A 19,243-nucleotide genomic window follows, 5' to 3' on the forward strand; every position below is an offset into this window, starting at 1 on the left:
TAGAATTATTCCCTAATGGAGGACCAAATTATGCTGCTCGGAAGCACATTGTGATAGAATTCTTTTGCTAATTTAGCACACATTAATACTGCAGAGCAAAGGTTTCACCTCAAAAGTATCATTTTATTACCCAAACACAACAATAGGAAGCTAAAGGATTAGAAGATAACCTTTGCAAATAGTCTGCAATTGTACACCACCATGTCTGTACCTTTTTGTAAGTTTTGTTTCACCAGTTTGAGCTATTAACACATTTTTGATCTGTAAAAATCAGCAAAGTCTATCTATGTCAGGACCGGAGGTGAGGATTAAGCTTTCCTTCGCTTTAATAACATGTCATATAACAAAGAAGCCATTAAGGCATTATATAACTACTTTTCCCATGAATACCAGGGAAAAACAAAAAAACACAAGAGTTCACAAGTCCTTCTTTAGTCTATGCAGCATGGTCCTAACATGGTTCTTTGTTGCTGCCTGGATGCTCTCTTTCTTCGCTGCTCAGAAGCCAGTTAAGTGGTGTTTTGCTTTTCTCTCTATACGAAGACTGTTTATACACAGCTAGCAAGTGATAATTTGGTTTGCTTCTGCGCTCAGTATGTGACTGAGGCCCACTTATTGGATGTGGTGTGGTACGCCAGCCCAGAGGGCGCTGTGACAGGCGAGGCACTCTGGCTCCGCGGTAAGTGTCTCCTGAATATAGGGAGTTAGACGCGGGCCAACAGAGCCTGAAACTGACTGAGCCTTGTCCCTGCTGTTCAGGGTAACGTACAGCTCAGCACTGTGTCCATGTTTCTGTTATCTCCTGATTTGGCACGCCCTTGTGGTATGTATTGTGCCATTACATTGTACACCTTGCGGGGTCTTTAAGTGATTTTAGGGCCTCTGAAGGCCAGTGATGGGACACAGTCCTGGGATGCTTATTTACCCTCCAAATCATACAGTGTGTCTGTGCCCCTAGGGCTTGTGCCTGCATAATTGTGTGCCTTCAGCCCACATATATCGCTTGGCTCTCTCCCAGCCCCATAACTTTACAAACTTGCATGTGTATTGAAAGGGCTTCCTTAGCCCACACATTCCGGCCTTAGACTTTTCTACTTGCCGGATGCCTATATATAGATTTGTCATTCTTGGCAGGATGGTGATGCAACCCTCACAGGCTACCTACCTATGAGGAAGAGGACTCATTGTCATTCCTCTAGTTGGATGAAGACTTTTACGAGGCGGTTAACAACTTGATTTACAGGACAGTGAATGACCTCATGGGGCCCATGGAATAGCGCCTCTAAGATCAGATTGCCAAAGTATGCACAAAAATTGCCCCCATAGGATGCCCCATCTGTGGGGTCCACACCCCCAAAGAGAAAATGTAGAGGAGTAAATAAGTACGTGTTAGAGCATTTCAAGCACGCATTTTTGTCCAAATCTTCTCAAGAAGATCCTGCTGGATCTTCGAAAGCCTATCCCGACCCACTCCACCCAGATGCCACAGATCAACAAGACTACTTCCTCAGGAATTCGGAGGAAGAGGCAGGCTCCTCCAGAACTTGGCACCAAGCTTCAGACTGGCCCCCCAGGCCATAGGGTGATCCGGATATGCTGGACCCGGATGACATCATCCAGCAGAGTGGTTCTCAGCTGAAAAAGTGGCAAAGTACGTGGCGAATCAGCTTCGCAAGCCGTTAGAAAAAGATGCCCACAACTACCTTTGGGCCGGAGTGCACTCTTCCTACCCTGAACGGGAAAGTGGCCCTCACCCCAGATATCCATTATTTCCAGATCCTATGACTCCAGTGGAGAGAGCCCTTCATTTGTTGGATGTGAAGAGATGCTTCAAGTTCTATTTGCAAAAGAATAGAGGCTTTGGCAAGTCTAATCAACTCTTTGTGGCCTACAGTGCTCCTCAAAAGGGTTGTTTCCAAACAGTATTTGCTCGTTGGATTTCGAGCGCCATTCACTATTGCCATCAAGCAGTAGTAAAGCCACTATAGAAAGCTGAACACACTCACGCTACCAGAACTGTTTCAGCTGCAACTGCACTGTTTGCTGACGTGCAAAGCCAGGGCATCTGCTGTGCGGTTACTTGGAAGAATGCACATACCTTCACCAGGCATTACTAATTAGATTCTGTAGTTCGCAATTAAACAGCATTGGTCAAGTGGTACTGCAACATCTTTTCCAGTGACTGAGATTTCTTTTTCACCCCTCCATTCTTTTTTGCACATTTCTTGTTTCTACTCTTTTCCTATTAAAATTTATTTTCATATCTTTATATACATATTGCCATATAGCTTTATATTCTTTTTGGATATTATAAATCTAAAGATTCATACCCTACATTTAAAAACAAAAGTAACATACAATGTGCTTCTTAACTGCTTTTAAATCTCATTCAATCATGTGAATCCATGAAAGATCCAATACTGGATTAACAAAATATTGTGAATGAAAGCAGAATAAAGGACAAACCCCTCGACTATCTCCTTCATAAAAGAAGTCAAGATGCTTCTGATGAAGAGTCCTTCACGAGTAGTCCTGAAGTCCCTCAGCTTGATTGATATATTGTATTTGTATCACTCCTTGCTTATTCCTTCTTGCCTGTTATTTTCTCTTTTCCCCCTCTATGTATGACTTGACTGCTATATGTACAGCACTCGGATAGCCTGATGGGTCATGTTTGCGCTATATAAAACGTCTCAAATAAATAAATGAATAAATATCAGTGCCAAGAAGGTCACATTTCTAGTGAAGTTCTTCAAAGACCTGAAGAAGGGCATCGAAAGATCTTGTCGTTCATGCCAAGACAAATTGCAGGACGCAATACGCCCTATGACCAAAATACTAGATATGGCAGAGGAGGCCAAGGCATCAGGTTCTCTCATCGCCTCCGACATCATTTCAAACTGGGCAGAGTGCGCTATCATTTTCATGGGGAATGCAAACTGGGCTCTAGCCACAGAGAGGTGCCACTCCCTTCTGATCAAGGTAGACCCCAAACTGGGGGACCCTGCCTGTTCTGAAGTGGGAGCGATTGCCGAAAGGGGGTTATTTGGGGATCCCTTTGTGAAGGAACAGTTGTGGCAGCGGCTGTTTCTCCTAACCAACACCCCCCAGGGGTCGAGGCTCTGGACGAGGCCAATACCAGACTAACTTGCGCTTCACCAACTTCTACCAGAAAAGAAGATAGCACTTCTGTGGTCACAGAGAATTCAAAGGGCAAGCAGGCACAATGCCAGAAACGTTAAGAGTCCTTCCTTCTGCTGAGATAAAGGTAGGGGGCAGCTGCCACTGTTTCTACCAGCCTAGGCGTTGATTAACTCAGACGCATGGGTCTTACAGAGTGTGCATGGGTTCCACACAGTAGTTTACGGCTCCCCCAGGCCCATTTGCTTTCCCACCCACAACGGAGCACTCATAGATGAGTAGGTTTTAGCTCTTCTTCAGAAGGGAGCCATCTGTCAGTCAGTGGTGCATCCCAACGATTTTCTCAGCAACCTTTTTCTGGTTGACAAGACCGACGAGGGCCACCGACCTATTATCCACCTTAGGGACTTCAACGGGTACTGCTATACCGCCACTTCGAAATGGGAAGACTTCACCTCCTCGGGGATGTCCTGCTTCCGTCCAATTGGATGGTGCGCCTCAACCTGGAGGATCTGTACTAGAGGTTCCAGTTTTTTCCCCTCATCGCTATTTTCTGCAGTTCATGTGCCCCTCCCAGACCTTCTAATTCATCACTCTCCCCTTCATAAAGGTCCTTAAGCAAACAGTATGAATCTTCAGAGCGCAGGGAATTTGGCTTATCGTTTATGTAGACTACATGCGCCTCCTGGCCCAATGCCCCAAGAAACTGGTAGTGCAACTCCAGGGCTCGTCATAGACTCCACATCTTCATACCTGAGCATTCTATCTCAGAAGATGGCAAAGATCAGGTGCGAGCTCCTCCAAACGTTGGCCAAACCTTACAAATCACTCCGATATATCGCCCGCATAGTGGAACTCCTCTCCATCGAGTCTAGCAATTTCTCCAGGCCCTCTTCACTAACTGGCCCTGCAGCACCTCAAGGCACAGCACATGAAAAAGGGTCTAACACATTTGCAGTTAATTCCGTGGTCAGACGAAGCCAGAGAGGAAACAGAGTGGTGGCTCACCCATATGGAGGCCTGGAACGGGAGAGGAATCTTTGGTTCCACTACCGATCTGGTGACAGAATCGGATGCCAGCGGGTGGGGTGCCAGGTGTGAGGATTTCTCCGGAGGAGAAAGCTGGTCACCAGTAGAACAGAACTTACATATAAATTGTTTGGAGCTCCTGGCAGAGTCCTTCGCTGTTCAGTGTTGGACGAAGGACCAGATTCAGTCTTCTGTCCCCTGAAAGATGGGCAAGGTCTCAGCGGTGAGCTATATCAATCACCTGAGTGGGAGAGGGGGCCAACAGGTACCGAGCCATGGTGGGCATGGCAAAGGAGTTCAGGAATTCCTGCCTGGAGAATCAGGTCTCAGTCATGGCAGAGTACCTCCCAGGCCAAGCAAACCAAATAGTGTATTGGAACTCCCGCCACCTGCGGAGTCGGCTCAGGTATGCATGCAAACGCAGAGGTGTTCATGATATCACCTATATGGAAGTCTCAATTAAGGTTTCCAGTGCTTCTGAAACTTTCCTGGGATTCTCCAATCCGACTCCCCCACTTTCCTCGAATTCGGCTTAGTCTGGATCTCAAACTGCATTGGATGGTAGCAGAGGGATCCTTGCATCTGATGACTTGGTGGATCCCAGGCAATGCTGGAAACTCCCAGGCCTTTTGTGCCACGCTGAGTACCTCCTCTCCAGAGCTTGGGCAGACAGCACCACCAAAAGTTACAATTCATTGTGGACGAAATGGGAGAGTCTGTGCCTGCGACAGGGTGTGGATCCTGACCCTAGCAGAGGATGGGTTGGCATATCATGCAGTTAACGCTTTCCACTGTGCGATTTAGCGGGCAAGCTCCCCTCAATGGTGTCCCCGATTGGCGAGCATCCTTTTGTTTGTAGGATGCTTAGAGGGATTTGTGGCTCTCTTCCACCAGAACCACGCTATGCAGTGCTTTGGAAAGTTAATCAATCTAATTCTGTCCCGGAAAGAAGTTTCAGCCAAGTTGGCAATGTTACTCCGTCTTGTCTCATGCAGGAGAGTTTAAGACGCGTGAGCCTTAGATTTAATGGCTAGGGTGTTTTTCCCAGAGGGGGAAATTTTCACAGCAAGTATATGTGCAAAAACCAATACTTGCACAATTTTTTATCCAGCCTTTACAGAATCTCCAAAACTGTGGTGGTTCAGTGCATCAAGGAATATGAGCAAATGACTGAAGGTTTATCCTCTGGGCGAAAGACAGCTTCTCAATGCATTGAGAAAACCGTACAAAGTGGTATCCTCACCTACGATAGCCTGATGGGTGATGCAAAGAAGCTAGAATTGACACCAACGTATTTGGAGCACACTCAGCAAGGTGAGTAATGGCTTCAGAAGCTTCTTGTCTGGTGGCATGCTTAGAGGATCTCATGCGTGCAGCAGACTGGTCTTCAGACTCTACTTTTTAGAGATTCTATTTTAAGCCAGTGATGGATGTGGCTCAATTGGTGTGGGAGTAAGCTTCGAACATATCATAATCCTCACCTCCACTCCGGACATAGAATGAAAATTTGCCTAGCTTAGTGAAGGTAAGTTTTATTTCTATTATAGACACAGAGGCAAGGATTATCCCACCCAGTGATCAAGTCCGATGCAAACCCACCCTGTTTTGGAGTAAGTTTGTTTTACCTTTAATGATTCACTTTTTTAACGTCTATTGCAAAGTTGGGTCTTTCACATTGGTTGACAATGTACTTTGGGTTAGAGGATATTGTGGAACGGTCACTAACGCAGCATGTCTTTGCATCAAATAATGGAGCTAAACAAGACGCATGAGAAGAAACTCATGGCATGATTCGCACTAAGAAAGAGGGAGAGCAGGTTGCAACGAAGGACTTTGGTGAGACCTTACTACAGAGGGTAAAGGACTTAAGAGCTCTTGTGGTTTTTTTTTTTGTTTTTCCCGATATTTCAATGGAAAAGTAGTTTTATAATGCTTTAATGGCTGCTCTGTTTTAGGATATTTCAAAGTGAAGAAGGAAAGCATAATCCCTGCCTCCGTGTACTTAATAGAATTGAAACTTACCTTCATTAAGCTAGGCACAAATTCATTATTGAGCAGATGGTAGGTAATGTTAAAAGTGCAGTAAATCCACAATTAGGTCGGAAAATGCTGCAGCAGCAGAATCTCATAAATCCCTGGCTCTTGGTATATCTCTGGAGCTCTACGAGTGCTTTTACAGCAAGGTAAAATACTGCTTAATAACAAAAAACATGTTTCATGAGCAGTACAGTGATAAAGCTTCACACAAGAACACAACAACGACAGCCATGCAGTGGAGAAGGACTGTAATGTACGCCTCAATGAATGCAATGAAGGGTAGCTGTTAGAGAGAGAGAGAGAGAGGGGGGAGAGAGAGAGAGAGGGGGGGGAGAGAGGAGGGGAGGGAGAGAGGGAGGGAGAGAGGGAGAGGGTGAGGGTGAGGGTGAGGGGGACGGGGAGAGGGAGAGGGGGAGAGGGAGAGGGAGAGGGAGAGGGAGAGGGAGAGGGAGAGTGTGCCAGTGAGAAAGAGTGAGTGTGTGTGTACACACATATACATTAACCTAAGAGTTTTCAACTAGTAAGCATGCAGATTTTTCAAATTACCTCCACATCACACTCCAACAGTGTGTCATCTAGTAGGGTGACTTTGCAGCGCATGCCTTTGGATTTTTTGACTGACTTTTGGGTAGTTTTCACCTCTGTACCAGTCTTTGTCTCAGTGTTATCTCCCTTTGCACAGTCCTCTGTCCCTTCTTTGTCTTCTTTCGCCTCAAAGTCTTGGTCAAAGAACTGGTTGTCTTCCCGGTCCTCCTGAGCTGGCTGCAATAGAGAGAGGGCAACAATTGTAGAAATTACATAGGTGCATCAGTCACTTGACAACCCACATACTACCCAAGACAAAAAAAAAAAGTACCTCAATGAATTTGTTCTTCTTGGTGTGTGCTCACCACCATTGCTTCCAATGGGGAATTGGCATTCACCAAAAGAAAGCTGTCACTTTACAGAACTTTCGGTGAGACATAAGCGTTCATTCATGTACTAAGGCCTTGCCCCTACCCTCTCATTACCCAAGTGTTCCCAATCATTTGCTATGGGTTTTTCACAACCTAGTATCTGAGATGAATGGTGGACTTCAACGAGATGGAAAAGCAAGGATTGATTTTAACCAAAAAAGATACATCAAGTAATTACTTTCTCACTCCCACCCAAACAGTGGCAATAAATTACAAAATCAAACAGTGTTGTGAGGGAGAAGACGGAATATGTCCACCAAACATGAAGCCAATACATTATTAGAAATAAGTGCCTGAAGGCAGTATGGTCTTCTTGGCACACACAGCTAAGGAGTATTGTTTAGGACAGAGGTTCTTAACCTGTATTCTTCAGACCCCTGGGGGTCCACAACACCTACTCAGGGAAGACGCCACTGCTTAGAAAATTTAAAAATTATCTAACATACCACACATAAATAAAAAGAAACATTGACAATCAAAAGTTTTAAAAATGACCTGTAAATGTGAAGGAATTTGAAAATGAAAGCTAACAATTAAATTGGTATCCTTATCTTGATTCATGAGAGCAGCACAAATACAGCAAACGGAAAGTAGGAAGAACGATTCCTGTTCTCAACTGAAGCATCATTGGAATTTGCCAAAAAAGAGATAGCATGCATTTGGAGAGGGAAAAAACAGTAATATGCCAGTGTCTAGCATATTGCTTCAAAATCTACATATTGAAAAACTCTAATGTTCCCATTAATATCTTGAGTTTCACTTTTTTTTTCAGTGACTTGAATAATAGCATTAATATCTTTATTTTCACTTTTTTGTTAGTGGCTCAAATAATATATTTAAGATTTCGTGTATTTGTTTGATATATATAGGTTTTCTGTGTTTTTGTCCATTGTTTTGAGGTTCACATTTTTTAAGGGGGGGGTGGGGTTGATAGTCTGCTTTCAGTAGCATGGTCTTGTGTTGAAATCACTACACACTTTCCAATATACTTTTTTGTATTTGTCTTTATAAATATTGCGTATTTCACTTCTGCTGGTTGTTCCATCATGTCAGGTTAATGTGATTTCTATGTTTTTCAGGGTTGCAGACCGACTAGAATTTCCAGTGGGTAAGAAAATGCTGAACAATTCCAGTCTCTAAAACTCAATTCAGAGGGATATGTGCTACAAATTGGTATTATGAGTAGTGTTTAACGTAACCCATACTGCAAGACTTGGGGAGATCCAGATTGCAAAACCATGCTCATGTTGACCCTGTCCTGATTTTACAGCACGTACACATTAAGCAGTATACCCATGTTTATCTCTTCTAGGGCTCAGGTAGCCTGAAAAGAACCAATTTCAAATGTTTTGATGTACATAATCCCACCCTTGTTTTCGAATTGTTGTCTTAGGCCAGAGATGTTGTAGCTTACCAAGCTGCTCATCCTCATCTTTTCTTCTGGCCTGGCACATTTTGATGATTGAGTCCTATGCCTGAGGTGTCTTATTGCATAGTTAGTCTGTGGCTTGCCTGTAGCTATTAAACACACAAAAGGTGATGGGTGGAATGCTTGCAGTATGTCTAAACACTGGCAATCGCTCGGAGTAACATCCCAACTAATTGTTCTTTTGCTCACCATGCCATCTCAGTTGGACCCAGTCTTGGCACTGCTCCTCATGGGAACAGTCCAGCCCAAACTGCCAGGGCAGGTCCTCCCTGAACTGGAACACAAGCAACCCAGGGCAGGTTTCGTACTAGTTACAGGCTCACCTGCTGCGTACAGCTTGGTTCCAGTGACAGTGTGCCTGGGACCCAATTCTGGGCATATCATGTCACTTGGGAAAGTACATGAAATATACAAAAAGTGTTGGGAGGAATGTAGCTGTACCTATAGCTAGCCAGTCTTGTGTGAACCATGCCCTTGCACTCGGTTGACAAGGCAGCTCATTTCTTTGGTGATGTGTTGATGATCTTAGAGCCCACAGTAAGGTTTCACGATCTTCATACTGAATCAGGAAGCAAGGTTTCGATTTCTATACTGGGGCCCTTGATGGATCTAAATGGGATCTGGGTGCAGACAGCTGGATATTTGAATGTTTCACCTCTTGTGGGTGCTAAGGTTGTGGGGTTAGGTTCCTTGGTTGGGGTTGTGCTTTAATGCCTCATGTTATTAGAGCATAAAATCATTAGGCAAACTGACTGCGAAGGAAAGGTGAACAAATAGGGCACCTGCTATGGAGCTCGTATATTGCAATATTTCTGAGCTGAAGATTGCTTTTACAATGGACAGAGTGGACCATAGAATTTCTGTGATTTCTTTATTCATACCCATTTTTGGTCCAAGAATCGTACCAACAAAAGGCCGTGTGAAGAGATACTATCCAGGCCCGGTAAGGCTTTAAGTCATTGCAAGAGGTTTCTTCTATTCAGGAAATCGTTGGAGCTCCTACAAATGTAAAGGGATTAAAGAGAACAGAGTAGATAGAGTATTCAGATGATGGTTTGTATGCGATTAGCAACCCAGATGAGGGTCTAGCAAGCCTGATGAGAGATTTCCTTGAACAACTTCCAGGATAGATCTTAACATTTAACACATCCCTAGGCTCATTGCGATCCGGAAATCTTTCATGGACTAAATCCATTCATGTATGTTCCTTCCATTTCCATTGGTCTTTGCTTAAAAAAAAAACAATTTTAAACGAACACAGGGAAATAGAGGAAGATCCATTTGGTCCTAGAAGTTGAGTAAGAGTCTTGTCAAAATGTGTTGGCCCAAGGTAAAAAGGTTCAAAGGCTCCTGCGTCCATAATCGGGGAAAAAAATTGACTTTTCTTTTTAGCACAGATTTATAAGCTACTACCAGTTGACAGTGGCCTCCCCTTTGGGCCACCATGCTCTGATGGTCTGGTTTCTTCCCAATGGCAAAGTTCGAATTTTGGTAAGTCCTTTACATGTATTAATTGCAAAGTGAAGTTCTCGAGATTTGTTTTGTTAGGAACAGCCTCAGAGACGTAGGAATGTATCTTTTTCTGTCTCCTTAAGCACTGGTATTTGATGCGTTGGGTTTGTGTACGCAGCTTTCAGTTCTTATTGCATAATAAGCTCACATTAGCTAATACTAGATCTTTACAAGGCTTGTAGGCTGGCTTCACATGCGGAACTATATTAGTAGAGTAATCAGATGGATCATCTTTTTTGGCTTGGAGGCGCCTTTTATTCTCCCTGTTTTATGCCAAAACATTACTCTTATTTATTGCAGGGGCATTTTTACCCTTGCCTTTATGTTTATACGGGGTTCCTCCTCGCAATCAGATTCAGCTTTAGTGAAGCAATCAGTTAGGAACATATTTTTATTAGGCATGGGAGTTGTTTGCGTAGTTTTGCTACGCGGAACTCCGGGAAGTTACAAAAATCTCTTCGAAGTTCCGCAAGGTGCGGAGTGCAGTGCAAACTGCAGTTTCTGCTGGTATTCCTGCAGCTCGGGTAGAAATTGTTCCCGAGCGGCAGCTCGCGGACTTACTGTTCACGATCGTGAACTTACCGCTCGTTCGCGATCAGGGGAAAAATTCAGCTGCACATTGCGAAGAGGAGTTTTCTGCACTCGTGAGCTCCACGGAGTGCAGAAAACTCTGAAAAGTTCACCGTCCAAGCCAAATTTTTATTAGACCTCAAATCTTCATGCACTGATATCGAGCAGTCAATCTCAGCAATTACAGGCCTGGTCAGAGCCTGTTCTCTTGGACTGTAACCAAAGTTGTTCCTATAATCAATCAAGATGAACTCAGTTACAGCTGAAACTTCACCAAGCTTTCATGCGACTGCTGAACAATTACAGTTGCAATTACACAATTACCCATTTTTGAGGTTGGATTCTTTTTAAGTCAATGAACACTTCCTCTATAATGCCCTTTCTTCTACCAACAGTCCTTAAATAGGTGATCATGTCCATTAAGGTCAGCGTTTGGGAGTCAATTTTTTTTCAGACTGAGAGGTTATGGCCTTAGCAATTGAGTCCAACAACAACTTTCTTTTGTGTCTTCCAGCTTTTTGGTCCTGATGAGAACCCCGTATGTGAAGGGGTTTGAAACGCGTCGACCTTTTTGTGGCCAATCAAGGAGATATAAAATGTCTATAAAAATTAAAAGTGTTTGATTTAGCTAATTGTTATATGTTTGGCCCTGTTGTATATTGAACTTCTTTTTGAATCTTCACTTGTAATTGTATAAATTGGAAATTTTGCAAGATGGGTATGGGTATGCTGGTTTGTGACGGGAGTGTATTGAATGTATGATTGTATCATTCAGTCTGACAGAGAGAGTGGTTGTCTGAGAGTGTGTATAAGAGAAGGTTGTAGGGGTGAATGGATGTCCCAATAGAGAGTCTGTGGTTTAAGGGAGATTGGATGTTTTTCTAAACTTTTAAATTGACTGTACTTGAGTGTTGGTGATTTATATATGTAAATTTTGAAAAACTATTGATTAAATTTAACGGAATAAGAGGTTTACGGTGGCATTGTTTCATTTCGATGCACTACGGGTAAGGTAGGAGTTGAGCATTAGCATTTGCAATTGAGTCCAGCATTGTTCCACATTGTTCTCACAAGTGCAGGCACTGGTAAAGACGGTGGGGTGGCCATTAGCCCAGCCTCCTGAACATCGGTGTCCTGTATCTCTGCGTTAGTAGCGGGTGCATTAGTGGTGGAATTCAAGATGGTGGTGGGTAAGGGCAGAGAGGGAGAGGCGCAAGGATCCATAAGCGCCATGTACTCTGCATCAAGATTAAAGGAAGATTTCTCTATTTCTTGTCCACCCACCTGAGAAAGGGTCTTCTAAATAGACCTTCAGGCATTAAAAATCTAGGCCAGTATCAAAATCATAGTATGTCGACCGTGAATTATTAGTTAGAAGGGAGCTAGTATGACAAAAGTTTAATAAAGCCATAAGAATTTCAGCAACACTAGCCATTGGAGGGTGTGCAGCAGTATTGCGATGGGCTCAGATATATTTTGCACAAAATAATTAGGCAGAGCCTCAGCACATGGCAACAGGTAACTGGGCAGACAAGTGGAAGGAGATGATGTGTTGGGAGGATATAATTACTGAATGGTACTTCAGGGACCCTCCCCTACAATATGAAACCGATAACCTAAGTCCAACATTCCTCCGTCTTTGCACCAGCCAACATCCACTACTGTTTATATCATATTTAAATATTAATTGGACTAGAATTTTAGACCTACAGTAAAACAAGTCTCTTCTAAATCTGAAAAAGAAGGAAATGCCCCCCCCCCCTGCTTCCTGTTTCACCATTTCATAGCAATTTGTTGAGGGTGACTAGGGATGTAGATCAAATTAGACTCCTATAGAACAGTTAGCCACTGGAACGTTAAAAGGTCCACAGGCCAGCTTCCTGAACCAAGGCAGAATTTCAAATCTAGTAAAGACCAGTAGTGCAACTGAGGGCTTGTCAGAGTGGAGACCACAGCCGCACTGAAGCAGCCACAGTTCAGAGGCCCACACAAATCTTGCCAGACTGCCACTACCTGCACCATACCTCCAGCCCTCCCCCGTCAGAAGTGGGTAGACTTGTATGGCCTATGAGAAGAAGCGGAAAATGGCCGTAAGATGAAGGGACAAGGGAATCCTCTTAAGAGCATCAGAGCTCCAGCCGCTTCCTCAGACCTAGACAGTAACGTTCAGCTCAAGAAGCGCACAATAGTACTAAGAGGTATTGATGCTTGTTTCCACACCAATCCTCTAATATGCTGAACAACTACTGTAGTATTACTGATTCCATTCTTTAAGGTGATATGAGAAAAGTTACTTTGGAGATCTATACTTAGCTTGAGGAACAGGGGAAGGGAGAAGAAGTAAGGAAATTAGTACATTTTCCCAAAAGATACATTTTAACACTAAATGTACTAGTGCCAGAGCAGGAAAATGGAGTACTATCTGCTTCTCCTCTTTATGCTGTAAACTAATTTATCTGAAAAACTTACTTCAGTGGTTGAAATGCAAGACACAGAACCAAGTGCACAGTGGAGAAGCGGGCAGGTCAGTGAGAAATCCACATGCAGGTAGATTATCCATCAGAAAGATTACAGAGATTATAGAAAGTAACTATTTAATCTTATGAATATTCCACCCGGCAGATCCCTCACCTCATGAAGCAATACCAAAGGAGTAACCAATGTAGGCAGTTCAGAGGAGAAAGCAAGAAGATTATTCATCCCAAGTCACTTGTAGATGGAAAGTATATCCTGATACACACTAAACACATGACAAATTGACCTGGACTCAAATGGCAACAGCAAAGCTATGAGGCAAAATCCTAAATCAAGGAACGTACCCTCGCACACCTAGGACAATACCAACTAACTACAAAAAGGAAAGGGTAGGGAAGAGAATAAGAGTCCTAGACAAGAATGCCTACCAAAACAGGACCAACAGAAAGCAGAATTGCTAAGATCCCAGCTCTTAAATTATAAGAAGGATAAGGGTATGGGTAAATTAAACCAACCATCCACACACAATCCCCACTTCGGGGCACAGATCAAGACTACACAGCTGTCCTGACGTATCAACAGAGACCAGTAACTATCAGTTGCACATCAATGCCCCAACCCAAAGAGACAAAACATCTGTCTAATGAATAGCCAACAAAGGCTATCATTAGAAAGAAAGCAAGGGCCACAAATAGAAACCCAAACTGCAACAGTGAAAAAGTGCCAGAAACACAAACATCAAGCTGCTGGAGGAGGTACAAGGATGAGCATAGACAGGGCCTGTTAAATCTGCACTACCGAACCAAGACAATCAATTCCACCACAGCACACTGAAAAAGGCATCCACCAGCGTGTATTAATGGGTAAAGGAAGACGCCCCGATAACCAAAACAATGGCAAACCACAGAAAAAAGTAAAGAAATCGAAAACTACAAAAGCATTAAATGGCAAGCAAATCCAAGGGAAAGCTGGGTCATCAAGGACAGTGGCGGGCTGCCATCCACATGACTCGTTTGAATAAATAGTTAAGAGCAGCCTATTTTCAGGCATCCCACATCACCTGTTAGGACCGGGGGAAATTGCATAGAGAAATGAGAAACAAAGAGTCAACCTATTATACAAAGGTGGCACTTCTGACTAGGTCAGAATGGATTGGACTCCATGGGTTCAATGCACCACACTTCTGCAATGTAAACATATTATAACAGAGCAGATGAAAACCTTTTAAGGTAATCTTTTCCACGTTGGAAGTATCAATCAAGAATGACTAGCACCAGAACCCAAAGAAAACTGCTGCTAAAGCACACACAGGCCCGGAAGCAATAATCCACTCTGCCTTGACCCACAGTGCCACAACAGACTGTAGCAGCCATTAAGTAAAACTATGAGCCCCCCCCTTCCCCCCCCCCTTTTAAGGAAAGTCAAAAGAGCCACAGAACAACTCAAGAGAATGGAAGAAAGAGGTTGACAAGAGGGGAGGGGCCAGAATGGCAAGCAGCACATCCTACATCTAACAGGTCCTGGGGATTGTAGGCCCTTATTTCTACTCCTCAGGCTACAGCCAAACATGTGGAGCATGAAACAGATAATAACAAAGGTATGCTCAAATAACACCACCAAATGCCAACAGGTATCATCTGGAAAAACAGGCCTCAACAATCAGAAACCACAATGGCAGAAGAATAGCAAAATCTGGGCCCAAAATTTGAACTGGGATCACATGGAAGTCCACCCCGAATAACTACCAGAACAAGCGTACCATACAAATGACAGAATTGCAAGAAAAGAAAATGCAGACCATGGTTCACGCCTGTCCAAGAAGGTTTGAAACTCACACCAGAACTAGAACACGATCCTTAGGAATGGGAGGCACAAGATTTTGAAACCAATTTTGCGAGTAGCAGAAGGAATACCGTTTAAAGAACAACAAGCAAAAGTTAAGGTGCACAAAAATGGGCACAAAAAAGAGTTGTGACACTCCCCACCAACACTAGTGAATGCATGACAACTCAAAACACACTCAAAAGGTGCCCCATGGCCCCCGCATGCACTCTAATCAGCATGGCTCGTATTGTATGTCACCAGATCCCTGTGAAAATATGATTTGTAGTCATGTGTTGAGATCAAAAACTGTCTGTAGTTTGTTACGTTTGAATTACCGGCATGTTTGGCCGGTATTGAAAATTGGTAAAAATGCTGGAATTGTCATGATAATAATCCTTTTTCTCCTACAGGACACTGTAGGGCTGCAGCCCGACCCTTTATTGAAAAACCAAATAAAATATGTTGTTAAAAAAAAACACACTCAACAGAAGTGTGACACAAATGCAGCCCAGCCCTGAAATAACCAGCAGCCTGCCCGTACATCCTCTACGGCTTCTGCTTATAAAAAATCAGCGATCTGGACCGTAAAGTACTCCCATCCGTGTCTCTTCATAAACTCACTAGGGTCTGCTCTAAACAGCTGGGAACAATTGAAGGGAACATCCAGCAACTCAGCCTTGACAGCCCTCAGGACACCAGAGACACCAAACCTAGCACTACAGCAAATAGATAAAGAAAAGTCAATTAAACTGGCAATTGACTTAACTATACTAGTGTAATGTACAAGGTGTTGCTTAGTAGCTCCAAAACCATCACAGGCTTCAGCAACAGCCGCACACATGTCCAGAAATAAGCAGGATTACCATCTGTGCCTCGTTCCAGAGACCATTGGAGCAGCATGATGGAAGGCATACAGCATCACAAGAGTAGGACAAACCACCTGATGAATCAAACTACTTTCTGTTGACATGTGACTGAACTGATTTAAGAAAGCATCAGACCAAGAGTTAGAACACAAAGAATCAGGGTCACTAGTAATAAGGTGATAACACTGAGCAAATTACCACTGACTGCCATAGCAAAAGCTGATCTATTCCAAATACATTTAATCAATTCCATCAGTGTCTTATTCAAGGGTAGCAAGGGCTCTGTAATGGAGGCCCCCGACTTGACAAATATGTTTTCACCACTGTCATGGGTTTTGTAAAATTCTAAACCTCCACAAATGTACACAGTCTCATTCATTAAAACAACAACAAAAATATGTCTGGCAGCTAAGGTTTGAGTCTCTTTCAAAATTAACTCAATTGTCAAACCACTTCCCCTAACCCCCTCCCTTCACTAAATTCACTGGGTAGAATGGAAGGAACGATAAATCTCCTGGGACAAAGGAGAAGAGGTGCAAAATGTTTCCTTATCATTATCTGTCTACTTACACATTGTTTCCCAAAGCCATAATGGAGCTAGCAGAGAAACCAAAAAAGAAGAGAGCAGAGTGTCTAGGACTCAGGGGTCATGATCACAAGGCATAAGGAGAATCCTAGCCAGGTGCAGCCCAAAAGCTCTGATCTACTCCGACCAATAGAACACCCGACACCTGAAAAACAGAGTGAGGGCCTGGGCCTTCATGAGCACCAATGTCAAAACAAGGTCAGCAACGCCTCCAGCGGCAAAGTGGAAGAAGTAAAAGATGGGATGGAGCCAGTCATCAGTCTGGTGCCAGGGTGACTACCACAGCGGAGGGCATACAACAGACTCCAGATTCCTTAGGGGATCAAGGTGCTCCAGATGGAGCATAAGAGGGCCACAGCCTGGACAGCAAAGCTTAGGAGAATGCCAACACATGAGTGGGGTCAGCACCAGGTGCTAGAAAAGCCAGGAGCAGGTGCAAGGTCACCACGCATAGCATTGGAACAGAAGCCGGTGACAGGACTCTCCTAAACCAGGATTCCACACAAATGATGAAAGGTTTTGGTCCTGCCTGGCGTTCTTGCATTCCCTAACAGCTGGAAGAGAGGAACAGCAGAATGGAAAGACAAAACAAAAAGTAAGGAGAGTGGCAAAAATTGAAGTTCTACATATTTTTGTAATGATCACATTGATCTGCTCCAATCAAGTTACATTTATTTTGAGAAATCAGACCTAAACAAATTACATACCATTTTGACCGATAATCTACTCACGGAGCAATGGTTGCTTCTGAAGATTTATTTTTATGGGTAAACCTGCCATAGGTGATAAATTAAAGTCTAGACAATCTGAACATTTTCTCTTTTGAATATATAATGTAAAGCTCTGGAAATATCAAGGATAGGTAAGCTCTCCTCTGCAAAAAAACAGAAAAAAGCACAAAAGTGAAAAATGAGTACAGAATTTCTTAATTTAGATGAAACGGTTAGAAATTAGGCATGAAAGAGGAACAGTAAATAGGAAACAACGATTCTGAATTAAAGACTATAAATGGTTCAATAGATGATCACAAATGATTCAATATGCTTGTGTATGACAGAGGCCAGACCTAGATATAGATCAATAGAGAGATATTGTCCCAAGCAGGAGGAGCAAATGAAACAGCCACCACAATAACTCATGGTTGGTGTATTAGAAGGTGCGGATGTGCAACCTCATCGTGTAATACACTTACCAATCCCTTTAGGTCCAGTAGATTTCGTCTGTAGAACACTCTGCCCAACCCTGGGTAGCGGCAGCAATGAGCAGCAAGGCTTACCCTAGTGTTAAGCATTTAAAGAGCACCAAAACAATTTGAGACGAAATCGACACGACTATCAAGAAATCCAACACCAATTTATCAAAATAGACTGTATTTTTATAAGAATTTAGACACTAGAATCAAAAAGATCCAAAGGAGGATTCCATAGATAAATTTTACATGCAATAATAAATCAAAGCAATTTCACTCAAAAGCGAAAAAGCCTTGGCAAAGTCAAAGACTGGACACTTAGAAACTTTTTCAAGTAAGACTTTGTTTGGTAAGTGTCAATGCGGTTGGTTACGAGTACTTATGGCAACCAACTCCAGCAGAGAGCTAGTCAGGGGGACAGTTAGGCCCTCAAGAACAGTTATATTCACAGAAGCAGTAGTACGTCAGCAGTTCCAGGTACTTTATCCACGTTGCTATGCATTCCTATTGAGTGGTCCTGATGCATGGGATGGAGGATGCTGAAGATGCTCTAAGGATCCTGTGATGCAATGTTGTCAGCAGGGTCTTCCTGAAGGGATTCCTCGGTCCACAAAGATGGTGATGGGGTCCTGGTTGCAGGGTTGACATCCCACGAAGTCCTCTCTGGTCTTGCCAAAGTCCAGTTCAATAATGACGTGGTCACGGGCAAAACCTTCCTGGTCAATAACTCACCTTCTGAGAGAATAAGCATCTCACCAACAGCACTCCAGGCTCAAAGAACTTGGGTGAAACTCTGTGTGTGGGGTCTTGGTTGTCGGTGCTGCACGGCGGAGTTAGTGACATGAAGACACTGCGCTACCAACTTGCCCCAGGAGGCTTCTTCAGCTTTTGGGAGCCTGTGCTGCAAATAGGGAGCCAGAAAGCTGGTCCTTGGAGTTCACTTGGCTTGACTGAGTTCTGGAAACAGCTTCTCCCAAAGCAGGGCACAGCAGACCGTCCCTCTCTTTTTTAGCTACCAGGTGTAGAAGTTGCAGTCTCAGACAGTGCAGCCTCTCTTTGCTGCCCCCCTGGGGCAGCAGTGCAGTCCTTTTTGCAAGTTTGTTGAGATCTGAGGTCTGGGTGCCAGGGGGCCCTCCTCATGCTTGGAAAGTGTCCTTAGGCTTGGGTGTCTCAGATTCCCTCCCATCCGGTGACCCCTCCTTGTGGAGTGTGGCATTTGGCTATCCCAGAATGCACCATTCTGCTCACACCCAAGATGACTAGACCCCTTTTGCGGTATGCAGAGCTCCCTAGTTCACCCCCAGGGTGTGGCTACCACAGGGCTACATACCCCTGGGAAAACCGGTTTGGCAACTGATTTCCCCTATCTGCTTCCCTTGAGGAATTGTTAAAGTTTCTAGATGGCCATAATGAAGGTAAGGTAAAAGATCTCCTAAAGAGTGAGTTAGCAGCTAAGTGGACCTTGATGGAGGCATGAACCAACCCTCATATAGCCAAGTGCAGGAGATAAGGGAGAATCTCTTAAGGTGAAGAACAGAAAAGATGCACTTTAGACTGTTGGCCCAAATGCACAAACGCTTCCACTTCAGCCGAAAGGTCTGGTTAGTACTGCTCACACGAGCACTGGAC

The 19,243-nt window shown here is 43.8% G+C and overlaps 1 protein-coding gene across 6 annotated transcripts in view; it reads right to left on the reverse strand.

Moving 5' to 3' along the window:
* The window catches only part of LOC144823747 (protein 4.1-like), a 960,864-nt gene that overhangs the window by 510,130 nt on the left and 431,491 nt on the right, over positions 1-19,243 (reverse strand). For all 6 annotated transcript variants that reach the window (XM_078682548.1, XM_078682547.1, XM_078682545.1 and 3 more), the window contains exon 3: positions 6,754-6,969. In XM_078682548.1, the coding sequence (XP_078538674.1) occupies positions 6,754-6,807 (54 nt within the window). In that variant the 5' untranslated portion in view covers positions 6,808-6,969. The remainder of the gene's footprint in view (positions 1-6,753; positions 6,970-19,243) is intronic.

The sequence above is a fragment of the Lissotriton helveticus genome, chromosome 3_1, assembly GCF_964261635.1.
Source record: "Lissotriton helveticus chromosome 3_1, aLisHel1.1, whole genome shotgun sequence".
Lineage (NCBI taxonomy): Eukaryota > Metazoa > Chordata > Amphibia > Caudata > Salamandridae > Lissotriton > Lissotriton helveticus.